Source organism: Melospiza melodia, chromosome 15 (genome assembly GCF_035770615.1).
Source record: "Melospiza melodia melodia isolate bMelMel2 chromosome 15, bMelMel2.pri, whole genome shotgun sequence".
Classification (NCBI taxonomy): Eukaryota; Metazoa; Chordata; class Aves; order Passeriformes; family Passerellidae; genus Melospiza; species Melospiza melodia.
Genome location: NC_086208.1, coordinates 11272446 through 11290698, shown reverse-complemented (window position 1 = coordinate 11290698; position 18253 = coordinate 11272446). Strand labels below are relative to the sequence as shown.

At 44.6% G+C, this 18253-nt stretch overlaps 1 protein-coding gene across 1 annotated transcript in view; it reads left to right on the top strand.

Annotated features, from left to right (window-relative positions):
• Positions 1 to 740: 740 nt before the first annotated feature.
• Positions 741 to 18253, top strand: part of HDGFL3 (HDGF like 3) — a 37183-nt gene continuing 19670 nt past the window's right edge. Inside the window, exon 1 of the mRNA XM_063169802.1 lies at positions 741 to 888. Coding sequence (XP_063025872.1) covers positions 805 to 888 — 84 coding nt within the window. The 5' untranslated portion in view covers positions 741 to 804. The remainder of the gene's footprint in view (positions 889 to 18253) is intronic.

Genomic DNA, 18253 nt, shown 5'->3' with positions numbered 1-18253 from the left:
CGGTCCGTGCTGGGCCTGGGCCTCCGTGACAGCGGGGCCAGGGCAGTGCCAGGCCCAAGGGCCGGGCGCCTTTGGCCGGGGGAGCGGGAGCGCTGCCGCCAGCCCCGGCCGGCTTCTCCTCGCCGCCCTGCCTCCATGTCGGGCGCGCATAAAGAACCGTGTCATGCTTCAGCGGGGAAGGGAGGGCCGGGCGGGACTGGAGCGCTCTCTGCTCTCCTATTTTCATAGAAACCGATCTGTGTACCTAGAAAATAACAGGAAGGGAAAGCGCGGGGGGAGGCGCGGGCGGGGTGGGGGGGGATAAGAAGATCCTGTTTTCGGTCGCTGCCCGAGGAGTAATTCGTCGGAGACGGCTCCATATTCCCGGGGCCGCGGCGGCTGCGGCGGGGATGGAGCGGGCGGCGCGGGCGGCGTAGCCCAGCGCGCACGGGGGGGCCGCGGGCAGCGCCGCGCCCGCCGCCGCCGCGGGGCGAGGGCTCCCCGGCCGCCCCCGCCCGGCCAGCCCGCTCCCTGGTACCGGGGGCTGCTGGGGTTGTGTCCAAGGCCTCCCCCTCCCCCGCGTACACACTCACACACACAGACACACGCACACACACTCACACTCACACACACACACAGCCCATCTCCTCCTGCCGCCGCCGCCGCCGCCGCCGGAGAGATCGGGGATCGCCCGCGGGCCCGGCCCCGCTCCCGGCTGCGCCCCGTGCCCGGGCGCATCGCACCCCGCGGGGGCTCGCCCGGCTGCCCCCGGGGCGGCGAGCGGGAGGGCGGGGGGACACACGGCGGCTCCCGCGGCGGCTCCCGATGGCTCGTCCGCGGCCCCGAGAATACAAGGCTGGAGACCTGGTGTTCGCCAAAATGAAGGGGTACCCGCACTGGCCGGCCCGGGTGAGTACCGCGGCGGGGGCGCCCGGCCCCGCGCCGCCGCCCCCATCGCCCCGCGGCCGGGCGGGCAGCGGCCGGGCCGCGGCCAGGAGCCGCCGGAGGCCCCGGCTCCGGCCCCGCCGGACGGGGGGCCGCGGTGCGAGCCCACCCCGCTATTATTGTGCATCTTTTCTTTGATCTGTAGATTTCTCCCCGGCCCCCCGGGAGGAGGAGGAGGAGGAGGTGGAGGAGGAGGAGGAGGAGGAAGGGGGAGGGAGGGGGGCGAGCGCGGGCTGTACCTGGGTTGTTATCGCGGGGAGGAGGCTTGGGGAGCCGGCAGCCCTGCCTGCATGAAAACGATGCTGTTTATTATGCGCCCTCCCTCGCCCCGGCCCGCGGCTCCCCCGGGACACAGAGGGGCCCCCGCCGCCCCCCGCGGCCCGGGCAGGGCAGGGCGGCCGCCGCCCCGCGGCCCCGGGGCCCAGCACCGGCCGGGACAGCGCTGCGGGCCGGGCCCGGGCAGCTGCGGGAAGGGACACGGCCCGGGGCAGGGACAGCTCTGCAGGGGGCGAGGCCCGGGGCCAGGCTGTGCGTGTCCCGGGGCTGCGGGATCGGCCCGGCCCGGGGAGCTTTGGGCGGGCGGATCGGGTCCGGCTCTGTAGCAGCCGCCCCACTGCACCCAGGCTTTTGGGGTCTGCCACACCTCCCGCCGCACCTTGCCCTTTACTGGGTTGACTTTCTTTCATAGGCCTTTGTCATTTTTTGTTTTACACTGCCGTGATGCAACTGAGATGCAAAGGCACCGTGGTCATTTGACGGTCAGATAAGCGCTGATTGTACTTGAACATCCATTTCTGGTGCTGCTACAATAACGAAGGGCAGAGCTTTCCGTGGGGGGTCTGGTGCTGGCACACTTACATGGCCTGTCCTTTCCCTCCTCTTTGGTCACTGTTGTGTAAACTCACTAAGTAACACGTGTTGTGGGAACTCTTGGCCGGCATCAACCAGTGAGTCTGTGTTTACTTGTCTTCCCCGGCCTTGCTGGGATGACTGGGGAGAGCTTCATGCCATTTCCTAGTCAAGGAAAGTTGTTGTTCTTTATGGACTGTAAAGAGCATGAAGATAGTGAAGAGTTGTGTGCAACCTGCAGGGAAACATGGATGAGCAGGGTAGAGATGGACTGACATTTAGCATTAGCTTTGGCAAGACAGCCCTGGAAAAGGATGGGTGTAAGTGTTGGGAAGGTGTCCTGGGCAGAAGTGGGAAGCAGAAGTGGTGTTGAGCAGCAGACACTGTACAAGGAGGGAAGGCCAACACAGCAGGCTTAAGCAAAGGTCGGTAAAAAAAGAATAGCGACAGGGTTCTAAATATCCAGAAGCCTGGTAATGAGGTGGTGCATGCAATTATTTTGGCAGAGCAGGCTAAAATTAGCATGCAAAAGGCCGAACATAATCAACAACGGGTTGTGGTTTTGTAATTCTATCATTATACAGGTTGGTGGATATACTACCTAAAAAATGGCAATTTATGTCAGCAGAACAGCATGAGCCACTGAAAATTGACTTCTTTCCTACCTCTGTCATGGTTTAATTTACTGTGAAAATTTTAATGTGAACAGTTGAGACCATTACCACGTTGAAGCATGTTAATCCCTTTCCTTTTTGAGCCTTTGTAAAACTCCCATTTGTTTACTCAGAAGCAGAACAGGGCCTTTTGTTTTAATGGCATTTTCTTTCCTTTCAAAAAATCATTATATGCTATGCAGCTGATCATAGCTTTTGACTGGCTCACTGAATAGGCACCTGAATGGCAATAATATCCAACAAAGTAGATCTTGACTAGGAAAAAATAGGTGTGCTGTTCACATAACTCACTTCCTTTGTGCAGAGTAACAGGATGTAAAGTTCAAGTGAAGACAAAGCAGTCTCTAGTTATAACATGACTTAGCAAGTAGAGGCAGAACCTGCAGAGAGCCCAGAGTCTACCACCAGGTAGGAAGAGAGCTGTCAGGAGAGGGGAGCATTAGTGCTGGGTGTTAGTTCAGCAGAGTGTGCACAGAATGTGCTCCTGTGGCTTGTGATGCCATAATATACAACTTCATGGTACGCAGGCTGATATCTGCCTGAACCTTGTTAAAATTACAGTTCATGCCATCCTTGCTAGGACTTTTCATCATCTTGGTTGCCAAGTTTTGCCTGATGCACACTTTCTTCCATGAAGGCAAAACCTAGTGAGAACATTCGTCTTTATTTTGCTTCTCAGAAAACCTTATGGCATACAAATAGGAAGCAAATAAATATTTGAGTTGAGAATGCAACTTCTGATTAACTGAATGCCTTTTATCCAGGGGATTCACTTGCTTCCAGATCCTTGAGTGGTTGCTAGCTACTTCTCTCTTCATTATGCAATTAGCATGTTTGATCTTTGTATTCTCATAAAAACTTCTATATTTCATGCTAATATAGTAGCTTCAGTAATATGAGTAACAATACATTTAAATGGCAGTGTTATTGCCCCTACCAAGTGGTGTTTGGCACCAGTGAGACCTTTGGCATGAATTTCCTGTCTAGGGACAAACTTCTTAAACTGTGTTTAATAAACCTGTGAAGTGTTGGAGCAGGACAGAAGTGATCTGCCTGCCCTTTAATGAAACACAGACATAACTGGCCTGGCTCAGAGTCAGCCATGTATTTCTGTGCACATGGGTGGTGTTGTGCAGAGGAGGTTCCTTGGATCCCAGAGGCTCCAGCAGCAGAATGCAGACCTGCCCCAGCTCAGTGACTCCTGTCTCTCCCTGTGGGCTCAGCACTGCAGACAAACCCAGCACAGGCAGCCCTCTCAATCCCTGCCTCAATTCCCACCCCTCTCTTTGGAGCTCTGTTGATCCAGTGATCAGTAAAAACAAGCCTGACAAACCATGCCTATGAGTAAAGAGAGAAAAGAGATGCAGAAAGTGGCAAAATAGTGATGAAATGCCAGGGAGCCATTGGAAAATTGTGTCTTATAACTGATGGAGTGCTCCAGCAGTCGAGCTGCATTTAACATTTCTTTGTAGGTTGGTCTAGAATTCATTTGAGAAGGACTGGATTTGCCACACTTGGCCAAAAGAATAATGGCCAGATACCTGATGGCTGAAAGAGATCACTTAGGTCTTATTACCTGGAAGGGCTGCTTTGCTTTTTGGAATCACATTTTCTTGTGCCAAGCCAAAATTTCCTTTAGCTTCACTGAAAGACAACAAATCGGTTTAGAATTGTATTGAAGTTCAATAATAATGGTAAAGGAAATACAGTTTGGTTAATGTGGTTTTTATGTTTGTCTGTGATGTCTGTTGTCTTCAGATGCTCATCAGAAATGCAGGATAAATATAAACTGGCCAGGTCGTCAATCCAACAAGTAAGCAATTGTGTATCCAGAGAGCATGCAAAAATAGAGGGAAGATACCATTGTGGTTAAAATGTAGAAAATAAGAATTTAATTTGTTGTACATTTGATGAGTGGCCTTTGCCTTTGAAGCACTAAATCTCCCTGTATCTTACTTCCTTGTTTGTAAAAGACAGTTAACAACTCTTGTCCCCTTAAAAAGGTGTTGTGGAGACAAAATCCCTAAGGGTTTATGAGTTTCTTTGATGCTGCTGTGATAGGAGCTGTATTAGCACACATATACAGAAAAACCTCTTCCTTCAGATACCCTAGTTTATCTAGGATAAATGTCCTGGTTTATTGAGAATTTGCCCCTTGAATAGTCACTCAGATGAGATAAAAGGGAAAACTAGTGGTAGATTCAGAAAGATCAATAATGGTGTTTGTTTTATGAGTGACCCTGAAGAAACAATAGGCACTTAGTTGCTGAAATTAGCTACTGATTTAAAAATAGGAAGGAAGCTGTTAATGCAACTGTAGAGAGCAGAGAAAAAGTCTGGAATGACCTCAATAAAATAAGAACATGCCCAAATAAATGGCTGGTGCCATTATTGAACAGAAGGCTAGGATTGTGCAGCTGGGGAGACAAGAACTGTATTTGGATAAGAAGCAGGAGTTTGTGTAGGGATGGCAAAGTTTATTTGGGATGATATAAGAGACCCAAGCAGGTAAGACAATGTATTTTAATGTAAATAAAATGGATTTTAATATAAATAAGGGATGTTTAAAGCTGTTTAGGATATTGTGCTGGGAGGAGAACACAGCCTTTAAAATGTTGGTGTCACACCATTATGAAGGTGTATTTGCCATCTTGTCGGGGTGAAGTTCCCATTCGCTGGACTCCTGTTTGTCTTGTCCAGTTCCTTTATTGCTACTCTGAATTAACATGTACTCTAACTCCAGATTTGCTACTTAGCTAACAATGAATGAATGCCACTCTTATGAATGCCACTGTGAAAAAACATCTGCCAGTAGCAATGGCAGGATGGGATTTGGGGCACTTCAATGTATTAGTTGCAAATGGATGTGAAATGTTCAGTATATTGCTTAGAGTAATGCATAGTAAATGCTGTCATTTTAATGGGAACTAGTGTCAGTGGCAGGCTGAGCCATCATAATGTAGTGATTACATGGGAGTTTTCAGCTCAGTGTTTTCAGTATTGTTGACTGTGTCCCCCCTCCAACAAGGCATGAAAGTAAGGCACCTCAAAGTATGAACTGAAATGATTCAAGGAAAAGGTTTAAAGGTAAGCTTCTGCCTAAAGACTGTGTTAGATGACAGCCTAGAAAGGCTCATAACACTGTGGTATCATAATGTAATATAATGTTAGACACTGTTAAAAGAAATGGCTACTACAGAGTAACAGAAGACTTTCAGTATCAGCAAAAAAAATTTTCAAAAATATATTTTGGACACCCCTATGCAGAAATTTTAGTAAATAAGCCTCTGTCATCCAGTTCAGTGAAATGTGGATGGAGCCAGAGGGTTGATTTTGGTGCAGTTGTAGAAATAGGACCAAGGCTTATATTCTGACATCATTTTATAAAGTACAAGGTACAGAAACAACTTTGGTCTGTTATAATGGCCAGTATGACAGCTTGCAAATATTGAACTCTCCAACACATAATAGAAGAAAGGTTCTGTGTTTTAAGTGTTTGATGTTTAAAACAGACCATTTGTTTTTGTATTAATACAAGAATAAGGGAAGGTGGGTTTTTCCCTGGCAGGGTTTATCTTTTTTGGCAAAGAATGACAGACAAAAATCAGATTAGATCCAGAAAACTTCAAAGGGTCCATCAAAATAGACAACAGATCTTTCTCTGTGTTTTTCTGCCAAAACTTGGTCTGCAGTCTTTTGAGCTTTTCTCCTTGGCCACTTGGGACCCATCCAGTCCTGCACCATGTGCTTTTCTCCTTTCCCCCTTTTGGTTGCTCTGGTTTATGATCTCACTTTTGCCATGTTACTAAATACGTGTCCCCTGTGACTTCTCCTTTACCAGCTCAGAGCTTCTTCAGTCTCTCTCCCTCTTTAATTATGTACCTCACCATACATCAGTCCTTGGAGATGTGCAAGCAATTTTTCCTGGCAGGTCTCTGTTTGTTCCTTTCTGAGATGAGACAGATTTGCTGATCAATGCACAGGTTGGCTTATCCTGGGAACTGATGGTGAGGTTGTGGCTTCTTCAGGCAGCACTTCCATGAGTTCTGCTCTGGTGCATGGGAGAGGAGCGCATTTAGGGCAACGAGTCCTTTATGGAATTGTTTGGACTTTCTAATTCTTCTGCACCACCTTGACACATGTTGCTTAGACAGCATTTAAACTTATTTGCAGATACCTGGTCATGTCCTGGAGTACAGGTGAATGCATTTTCAGTGACCTAATCAGTTCATTGAGTAATGAGTCCTTCATTTCCTGAAACAAAAGTAACAAGGAGTGAAGTATTAATTGTCCTACTGTTTGGAAAGTAGGGAACTTAAGTAGCTGATGGTCTTTTTCTGTCCTCCTGCAATCAGTTTGAAGTCTGAATTAAAAAGATTTCATCTGAGGATTGTAGCATAAAATGTCATAATTTTTATACATGAAGTTGAACTGTATCTTACAATAAAACCTTTGCTCTTGTTTGGGAAACAAATCATTTTGGGGCCAAGATGTTCCATGTTTGTTGTTAGCACAGCAGGGATATAAGGGAAAACATCTTTAAAATTCAGTTCTTTAAATCTCTCTGCTGTTTTTTTCCCTCTTTAATTAGTTTAAATAATTAGCCCCAAATGTGCAAGTCTGATCTTTTTGTGTAGATGACAATAGATGGATACATCTTCTCCTCTAGTGTCACAATTTTGAGTCCAAATGAAGCTAACAATTGTCTCAGAAGTTTTGAAGCAATAAGCAAAACTTTTTTCATACCCATACTCTACAGATTTTTTGTTAGATTCTTTTCCTTATTACTTTGGAGCCACTGAATAATTTTTATCAACTGATCTCATGGAAATCATTGGATATGTATTTTGGATGATGGAACAGTGCCCCTTCCAGTGAAACCTGTAGCCTGTCAAGTCAATCTGTATGTTGCTTCTACAAAAAGATAGGAGAAATATTAGTTTCTCCTCATTAAATGACAGATCTCTTTTTTTATTAGGTAAAGAACCTTTTAGGATTCCCAACTGGAATGAATTTTTTGTAGGCAGCAAAATGAAGAGTTTTCAGCCTTAACTCTTCATTTCCTGATTTTCCTGTCATAATAACACATTAACAAGTCTTCCTGCATTTAGGGTAATAAAAATCTTGTAAGCAAGTGATTGCTGACAGTAAGTATATACAATTGTCATTTGAGGAGAGATGAAAAGACTTCCTGATAATGCTGGAGAAGGGATAACAATGGGGAGAGGCTGGGCATTTTAACTGTTCCAAATGGTGGTGCCTGAGCAGTAAAAACCTTTCCACTGTGTACTTGAGAGGCATAAGGGAGAATGAGGCTGCAGTTTGAGTGGTAAATACAGCAACAAACACTGGGAAGGAGTCTGTGAGGAGCAGGTTGTGGAGATTAGGAGGAGATTGAAGAGATTAGGTTAGGAGTTAGCTGAACATCAGCACCGTGCTGTTTCTTTAGGCACCCTGGCACTTTTCAAGGCTGCCCCTGTGCCACCATCTCAGATCCCGGCTCCCAGGATGTGTCAGTGTGTGTGCAGCCACACCTGCCCTGGGCACAGGCTGCCCTGGAAAGGAGCAGATGTGAGAGCACAGGAGGAGCACAGGGGCAGGGCATCAGCTGGCGCTGGGCTCCAGCAGAGGCAGCAGCAGCAGCAGCCAGTGGTTTGGCTGAAGCACAATGGAGCAGTGAGAATGAACCATTATTTGAGAGATTCCAAGAAATATTTGGCAAACAAGGCGGTATCATGAGGTAAAGCTTTTAAAACTTAAAGAAGGAAACAGATCCTCGCTTCCTCCTCTTGGGAAGGTCTCTGCAGTACTGGCTTTGCACATCTGAGATTGTTTCATTCATTTGTGTAGCAGCCAGTTCTAAACCTGATACTGAAATTGGATATAAACTGCAGATTCATTTCGTTTTCCTTTCTTCTGCTCAGACTGTTTGACATGAGAGGCTTGATAATACTTTTGCCTGAAGGGTGTATGAGACCTGGCTTTGGGGATTGGTTTTGTTTGTTTGTGGGTTTTTGGTTGTAGAAAACAAAAGGAGGGTAAGAAATTTGAGTCAATACTGCAGCATCTTAACAAAACAATGAACTTCCCATGTTATGAAGGAGTTCCTGTCTGAAGTTCCCCATCCTTCAAGTGGTCTCAGGTCAACTCAAATATTATCCTTGGCATCAGTGTTTCTCCAGAAAGACACGTAATGTCCTTGAATTTCAGAAGGATTTGATCTCTGCCTCCTGGCCTTTAGTAAAGCTCTGCTGAAATCTGAAAATGCCTTCAGAGTCAACATAAAGGGAGGACATGATGTGCTCTGCTCTGGGCCATGCAGAGCCCAGCATTAGAAAGGACAGGTGTCCACAGACTTTGGTCTCTGCCTTAGAAAAGTACATTTAAATCTCTTTCAGCTTTCCATCGGCAGATTGAAAGGTTAATTAGCATACATCTGTAGCCCTGACAATGCAAACTGGAAACAACTGTTTATTTTGCCTTGCAGCAGTGTGTAGAAAACCTAGAGAGAGGCTGTTTGCCAGCTCTGGTTTGGCTGCTTGAATAGAAGACATCATATAACAAAAGAGGAAAAACAGGGCAAGGAATATCATTTACCAAAGAATTTCCTTAAGATCATCAGTTAACAAAACATCCTACATGCAGCAGAGTAAATAGGGCCAGGGAGGAAGGAAAAAATTCCAGGCTGTAGGGACCTTACAGATGTCACTGTGGTGTCACTGATGTCAGCTAGGAAACAGTGTCAGCCTTTAGAGTCAGGAACTTTGTTCTCCTTGGCCTTGGAAGGCACCTACCTATGAAGCCACTTAAAATACAGAGTCAAACTACACCAAAGGCAGAAGAAATTCTAAGTCTGGGAGAGCTCAAGATACAATTGCACAATAATGCAAACCATTTCTGGGAATCAATCCCATATCAGACTGGATTACTGAATGTACTAAATATAAGTACATATTGAAACTTAATAATAACACAGGGAGTGACCTTACAGAGATGTGGCATCAGTCTGGAGATGCAATCCAGGTGGGAGAAGCAGGAAAGTGCAAAGAGAGGAGCAAAAGCTATAGTTGCAAAGAACAATTCTGGAGTTGCTGCTATTTCCTTGATCTGCTGATGTGTTTTGCATACAAAGTCATTGGAACCAAGCAGCTCTTTCTTGCTAGTTTCTCTTCAGCTTCACAAAACTATACTTTACAGCATTCACACCTCCATAAAGGGTTACTGTCAGCCCTTTCTTTTAATTCTTGGAAGACAGTGTATCTTCATCATCTGGAATCTCTTCCACATGTAGAAAACAAGAATCCAGGTCTCCATCCCTGACTGTTGCCCCAGGCTCTGACCCGTTGTTTGGTAACCAGGAGGCAGCTCCTGCTGCTGCTCTTCTGCCTAATCCTCTGGGAGATGCTTGGATGTAGGGCACTTAGAGTTCACCTTTTCTGTGGCACTGTGGGGTGGGACATGGAGCAGGGTTTGGACTCACTTGTGCCATGAGTTGTCTGTCCTGGCACAGCAGCATAAGGTGGTGCCAGAAAGAAGAGCACTGAACCTCAAACGGAGATTTGTCTCCTTCCTCCTCTTGAGTTTTGCTTTTCGCTTTCCTACCTCTGAACACTCAGTCAATCCCACCAGCCCCACTGAATGTTTTTGGTGTATGCATTGCCCTAAGCATCTGTGTATTTCTCTTAGGTTCATTTGACATGTTCCAGGCTGTCCATCCATGTCCTGCACCAAGGCTGGACCATTCTCCCAGGTGCAGTTTCACCCTGTGGGGCTCTGCCCATGCTGGCAGGATGTGTGTTTGTATATGGGATTGCTGCAGAGTGCCTTGACCTTTGCAGCACACTGGTTATTCAAATGTAACTTGTGGTCCACTATTGGCTTCCTGTAGTATTGCTGCTTCCAGCTTTCTCTCTCTGACACTGCCAATCCTTTTTCCCAGCTGTGTTGTGTTTTTCCCTGTGCAGACTGAATTTCAGTTTACGTGCAGCTCGTATTTCTCACAGAGCCAGGGCTGTGAGTCAGTTGTCACTGGGTTTACAATCCCTGGGTGAAGGGAACTGACTGCACACCTACGAGCCTGAGACTATCTTTGAATGTTTGCAAAGGTTCCCACCTTGCTGTCCCAAATGCCACTTCCAGAACCTGGAAAAAGGAGCTGAGGGAGGCAGATCCTGGCAAGAAATACACCTAAACAAGGCATCTCATGCCAGGCACTGTGTCCTACTGTAGTGGCGTGTTTTTGTCATCTTTTTCTTGAACTAATTAGTTGCTTGTTGGTTTTCAGCCCAGATGTCATAGTTTCCATCTGAGCCACTGTAAATTTGTATTTCTGTAAGGAATTCTTCAGACTCTATTATCTGGAATCCAATTAAGTAGCGTTCATTCAGGATTAATCACATGTGGAAGCGTTTGCAGAATTGAGGTTCCTGTGTTCTTAGCACATACTCTTGCTGCTGTATTTCATTATCCCCCAGTAGGACAGGACTGGGGAATTTCATGTGTTAGTTGCCCTGCCCAGATCCACTGCATGGCTGTCCTGGGTGTTATGGAATTGCAGAAGGAAGATGAGACCTTATCCCAGTAGTTTGCTCTCTAAAGACCATGTCCCACAGGCAGAGAATGAGTTTGACTGCATAAAGCTTCCTTGATTTCAGTAAAACTGCTTACATGTGTGCTGACATGCCTGTGGAAACATAAAGTAGGACCACAGCCTAAGGGAGAAGGCAGACGTTCATCTTAAAAAAAGAAAAAATAAAATATGACATTCCTTACTGCAGTGCCTCTCCAGATACCAGGACTTTTGAAAGATATTATTGGTGCAGCAAACTCAAAAGATAATTCTTTTCATATGGTGTCTGGATCAGGTGACTTGCATATGTGCAGGTACCCCTTCTGCTGTTTTTTATCAGAAGTTCTTTTTCAAAATCTTCCTCTTGTGCAAATTTTATTTTCCCTTGTCACAGTCAGTATTTCTATCAAAGCTTGTAGAAGAAGGTAGCATAAAGCTATTAAGGCTCATGGTTAGAATTTTAATGTCTGCAAAGTAGTAAGTTTGCTTTATCTGATAATATTTTGTTTTATTTGCATTTATTTGTGTGACTCTGCTTTGGAGCTTTTTAATGTTTGTAAGGTAGTGGGTCAGTTTTGTGAACAAATTTTTTCAATTGGCACTTCTGGTAAAATGACAGAACTCCTTGTTAAAAGATGAAAACATTAGAGAAAACCCATTTGTCAGATGGGGCTCTTCAGCATTAAAATGCTGTGAATGTTTGCTCCTTATCTTTTAGAGGATGCTTTATGCCATCTCCTGCCTCACAAATGAATGGATTCACCTGTGTATATAATTGCCATGTTATTGTGCTGGATGGGATCTGATCATACAAAGACAATGGCTTTGTTTATGCTGCCAAACTGTATGCCCAGCTGTGCTTGCAGGATCAAGCCTCTAGCTGTTAACTTTCTAGAAGGCCATAATAATAAAGATTTTAGTGGCAATATGTTCAGAAGAAATGCCAGCTTTCTTTAGCAGATGTGGGAGCAAGGGGAACAATTTTTTAATGAGAAGCTTTTGCTTTTTCTGAAACGTTTGCTGCTGGATGATGGTGTTAGTTTGCTTGTTTGTCAAATGTCAGCCCGGCAGTGACCTGCAGTAATGACAGGGGTGTCAGGGTTGGAACCAAGGCAGATTTATGGAAAATGATGCCATCCTGAATGCTGCTTGTGAGGCTGAACTGGGGATCTTGACAGGTAGAAGCAGTGTGAGCTAAAACACTGTGGTTGTGGAGTGTGGTTTGGACACATCATGTGTCATCACCAGTGCAATAAAAACTAAAGGCAAGTGACAGAATTAAAATTTTCAATACTGACAGAAAGGCTTTTGGTTGGATATTTTTGATTTGTATGAGGTCTGTATAAACACTCTGTCTGGATCCCAGTATAAATCTGTATGTGCAGTGTTCCCTAATGCCCTTCCTAGTTCCAGATAAATGTATCACTAACCAAGTCCTCTTTTATTTGTAATTGCCTTTTCCATTTATTTGCACAACATGAGTTAGAATAATATGCTGTTTCTTCCTGGCTGTTTTTTAAAACAAAATAGCAACCTGATTTAAAACATGCTTAGTATGGATGCCATCCCTGATTCATAGGTTTTAAAAATTTAATATTAATGTATGTGGGAAATAGTACGGTTTCACACATGTAATTTGTTCCTTGACAAGCTAGATCCTTAAAATTAATCTTCTGGTTACCTCTCCCATTCTGGGATAGAAATGAGAAACAGTGATGGGCAGAAGGTGGAGAGATGGAAAGTCAGAGAAAATCAGAGGAGGAAAGCAGATTCTGGAGTAAACTTTGTGACACAACTGCACCTGAGTTATTGGGTTTTGTAGGTAACTTGTGTTCTTGGCAACACCGTTTTCTGAGAGGTTCTTTGAGAATAACACAAAATACTGACACATACTTTGTACATTTATTCAGCTTAACATGCTGGATAGAAACAATGGATATTAAGCAGTAACTCTTGATCCTACACAAATATAAAAATATAGGCAACTTCAAGCCCATTATTAATCCATGTGAATTGAGAGTACTTACATGCTTAAAACTCCTATTTAGTGGTTTTGATGTAAATTTTTTCTTTATGATGATGGGCTGCTCCCCTTGCAAATCTGGTCACCACCATGTTGGTGTATTCATCTTGTCTCTGACATTAATGCCACTTATATTTCTAAAAATACATCTTTTTATCTTTCATGTTTTCATTATTTGATTTGAGCTATTTTTTCTAACATGGTTTAGTAATTAGGATCTAAGTTCATAGGTGTACAGTACATAATGGAGTGCCTTGCATACTTTAATATAGTTTCATTCCTGTAAGCTGCTGCTTGAGTTTTGGAGGGCTGGGAAAATTAATAAATAAAGTTGTTATTCTTCTAGGGACTATCTAAGTAAATTTCAGCAGCATTATATTTAGAGTCAAAACTAAATGAAAACTCTCATTCTGAGATTTTGGAAGCAATAAAATGGGCAGGTGGGGAGGGGTATGATTTGACTTGGAAAAACTTGTTCCTGAGTCTCTTTAGGTAGGGGGATTAAAATTCCTAAGAGTTTAACCCAGACTGGGGGACTTTGCAAAGGAGGTATTTGGCACCCCAATGGCAACTCCTGGAAATACGAGCACAGACTGAGAGCAAACCCAGTAAAAATACCAAAGCTGGGTCCAAGTGCTGCACAGTGACTCCATGGATCTTTTTTCCATTCCATGGTTTTAGCAACCCAGCTGACACGGGCAAAAGCTCCATTGTCGCAAAATAGTTTGGGTGTTTAATGGCTTGTTTTGTGCCTTAGAGGGTGGCTGAGGCTGGGTGAGTGAAGGAAACAATTAACTACAGCCAGTTGTGAGGTTTAGAGCAACCAGAGCTTTCAGAGACCCTGAGCCCTCCTGCAGGTACGAGTTTGCAGTTTGGCAGCAGAGCAAACAGAAAAACCTGCCTTTGCAGAATTACTACAAATCACTCCATTTCATTGCCTTTGCAATTAGATTTCATTGCTTCTCATTTCCCCCAGCCTGCGTGCACATTGTTGCTTTTTACGTGGCACTTGCATCACAGCAAAACAACTGTGCCAGTGATGTGAGTGCTCAGACCTATCCAGAGCCCCAGAGTGTGATGTGGGGCCTGTGCCATGCCCCACGAGCAGGTGAGAGCTGCCCCTGGGGGCTGTGATTGTGGCAGTGCCACTGTGGCAGCCCTGGTGCCTGCAGATGTTCCACAGCTGGTGCAGGCTGTCTGTGCCTAACAGGTACATCAGCTCACGTCCCAGCAAACACAGCTTGGTGTTTGAAGGAGTTCTGAAATCCTGTAAATAGGTGTTCTGGTGGGACACATTGAGGCTGTGACGTTTTATGTTCTGTGGGTCCACAGAGGGCATAATGCAGACAACTACATCTTGGCTTGGCTGTGGCTCCATTCCCTCTAGAGGGCTGGTGGGACACTCATAGTCCCATCTCAGCTGCTGCACCTGAATCTCAGAGGGTTGCAGGATACTAAAAATGCTCTGTGTTTTCAAGGGATCAAGATTTTGTGTTCTATTCCCAGGTAACAGTAAGCATTTTCTGTATGAGGCACTTGTTCAGTGGCAAGGAGTATTTCAGGCCCCTGATGTTACCCCCCTTAGCTGCAAGGGATGGGAAGAAAACAGGTCACAGAGGAGACAGGAGGGTTTTCTGTGCCCAAAAGCCCAGATAATGGTGGAATCTCCAGTCTCAAGCTTGAACCCCCCTAGCAGGAGCGAGGGGCTGCAGTAAGTGAAAGAAACTGTTCTTTTCTTTGTCTCAGGTGTGTGTCCACCCTGTCACAAACTGGAGGGCTCTGTTCTCCATCAACCACGTTTCCTTACCCAAAACAATCTTAGCCATAAGTTGTAATGCCATAAGGTTTTGTGTATTCCTTGGGAAGCTCTGTGTTCTTCAGCCTAGAAATATTGTGTAAATCTGATTTTTTTCAACTGACTTTTTGGGGTAGAAAATGATACTGAAAAAGAAATGGTAGATTAAGCCAGCCAAGTCTAGGAGACTGCAGTCTTCTGGAAATTTGCTTACCTTTTGGCTTTAAGTGTGCTGATAGGAGTATAAGGCCTTGCAACACTTATTTTAATAAAAGCTTGGACAGTGGAATATGGAGCTTTAGGTGGAACAAATGAGCCTCAAGTATAAATTCAGTTGTGAGCATTTGACCAAATGTCAACGCTCTAGGCCGGCTGCATCTAATTGAAAGTGTTCTGATCAAGTTAACTGGCAAAAAAAATCCTACCTCATGAATATAAAATTCTCCCTTAAAACCAAACAAAATCAATGAAGTAGTAACATTCTAGTGTAAATATTGGGAGGCCAAAAAATATTTCTCAGTCTGAAGTGTTCTTATACATCCATGCACTCTGAGGAGATGTGATACAGAAAGTGGCAGGGTTTATCTGAACACTTTGGGGAAGAAGGTTACATGACTCTTCATGTCTTTTTGGTTTTTAAGAAGAGAGTAGGAGGACAGAAATACAATGTTTGTAAATGTCCTGTCCCTGAAATTTCTCACTTATTGATGTCTTGACTGGTTATTTAATTTTTATTTGCTGTATGTCTTCTAAACACATTTTATATGTGCATTTCTTTCACGCTTGTATATTTCAAGACTAAGATATTTGTGGTAAGATGGTAACCAAATGGGATAACCAAATTTTGTCATCAGAAATTGCTTTCATTAGGTGTTAGTGGGCCCACTCTGATTTGCTTTGGTGGATGTACATTGCAAACAATATTTTGATATCTGAGGAATAATTCAGATGAAGAGAAGCAAGCCTTCACTGTGCTTAAAGGGAAGCAAAGTAAATCTTAAATGCCTCAGAGCTGGCAATATTTGTTTAAAATAAACGAGCTCTCCCCACCCATACACAAATAAAAAGTAATTTTGTGAGCCATGAAACTTAAGAAGTTTATTTTTCTCTGGCTTGCTTTTGTGTGGATTTCCCAGTGTCTGATGTTTTGATTCAGCCTGCACTGCAAGCTGTCTCTCAGCATATGGACTGCTTGTCTGCCCATCTTCTGTTGGACAGCCTCTTTATCACAAAACATGGGGAAACTTAATATCTCTCTGGCCTTTCTCCTTTTGTCTGGTTTGGCAAAATTGTCTGACGTGTCCCTGAGTTATTGCAGGTAAGAGTCAGGCTGAAAACAGTGTGATCACATCCTTTTCTCTCGTTGGAGAAGAGTCTGGGGAAAACAGAATCCTAGTGGTAGAACCATTGCTTCATTCACAGTAGCAGGGAAACACTTCATTTGAGAACACAGAGCATTTCTGCAGCAGCCTGGCTTTGGGCTGTGCTCACTGGGAGGATTGCAGTTGGGTGTCCTGAAATGCAGCTCTGGAAGAGCTGGAAGTGTGCATTATTAGGAATTCCTCTCATTTTGGCAGTAGACCTCAGGTGCTTTATAAGAGCAGTCCCATAGTCCCCATTCATAAAAGTGAGGCTGGAGGAGATGCAGTGATTCGTGTGGCCAAGGTCATCCCAGAGGCCAGGGGCAAGGAGAGGACTTGTCTTTGTATCCCCCAAATCTCCTCCTCTGCCATCTTCCTCCCAGCAGCCCCAGCAGTGCAGAGAATCACATGAACAGATCAGTTATCTACAAAGTCATGCATATAGACACCAGTCAGGCAGAACTAAGCTCTGGCCCCATTTTCATACTGGAGATTAAAGCAGCTCTGCAGAAAGTGTATTTCAACTTTCTGTCTTAAAAATATGCTGCTAATTAGGGATGTAAAGGGGCTGAACTCCGCTGCAAGACTGCTGATCTTTCCTAGTGAGACATTGCTACCAGCATTGTTTGGACTCCAACTAACCCTTCATTGTCTTCTATCTCGTTGAGGTCCTGAGCATGCACAGGGGAAAAAAAAGGGAGGATTGATGTCTTTATATTGTCATTTCTGGCTGTCTGCAGGATACCCTTCAGCCATTTTCAGCAGTGTTCAGAAGTATGCTCTGCTGGTTTTAATCTTGTTTTGCTTTTTGTTTTTGCTGGTGGCACTCTTCCATGCCCAGAGACTTTTTTAATTTTTACTTTTGTAGCTGTGCAATTCCACCTTATTAAGTTGGATTCTGCTTCCAGTCTCACCCTTCACAGGGTTATCTTTTTTAATGGGTGAAAAAGTGCATATGCCAGCATTCCACACCAGGAGTTCAGGTATGTGATGTACATTGGGGAGTAGTGCTCTGCTTCAAATATCAGTCTTGATACATGAGAGGAAAAGTCAGCAGTCTCCAATCAGCTGCAATTGGATTGCTCTTCAATTTAAGCACTATGGAATTTGAGTCACAGTTTTTAGCTTGAAGCAGGTTGGATTTTTAATTTTTTTTTCTTTTTTTTTTAACATTTTAGGATCCTCTGGGGAAAAAAAAATTAATATTTTACATCTTGCAGAACAGTATTTTAAATAATGGTTTAGAAAAGATACTGCTATACTGCTGACTCCCAGTAGCATTAGCTATTAAAAAGCATAATAAATCCATTGGAATAAAAATGTTGTAGTAAAGCAAAATATCCTATTTTAATAATGGATTTTGAAGACTATTGCTTTTATCCATCTAGAGTTCTGCTAATAAGCTAACTGCAAAAGATCAAGCTGCTTGCATGTGTTGGGCAATAATAAGCAATTTGAACCACTTTGCAGCAAATGCTATAGGCCTGTGCTCCACTGCTGTGCAGCAGCAGCTCCAGGGATTTCAGAGGGAGATGTGGATCTCAGCAATGGCTCTGTGTGCTTTTGCCAATCAAAGGCATTTACACTATCTCAAAACAATCAGTGATTACTGCTCTGCAGTTTTTATTCCCCCTTTTTGCAAAATAAAAGGAAATCTTATGGTTTTTGCTGCCCACATAAGCATCCCTGCATGCTGATGTAAAGTTTTCGTTTCTGTAAATGGGGACTGATAGATATTTTGCATAATACCTGTTTTTGTGTGTGTGTAAAATTCTGCTGGAAAGCAATAGGACAGGGTCTGGTGGAAGGATAGACTGGAATTCCTCCTGCTTCTGAGCGGCTGCTTATCCCCAGCACGGAGGTTTTGTGATGGATGGAGCAGGACACCTCCTGCAGCGGAGGGAGATGCCCCTGGCTGCCCGTCCTGCCCTGGGGCAGCGCTGCCCCTTCCCGGCCCTGCAGGGACACCAGCGTGCCCGGAGCGCTGTGCCAGCCCGCAGGGACAGAGCTCCGTGCCGCTGTCCCTGTGTGTGTGTCACAGACACGGTTCCCATCTTG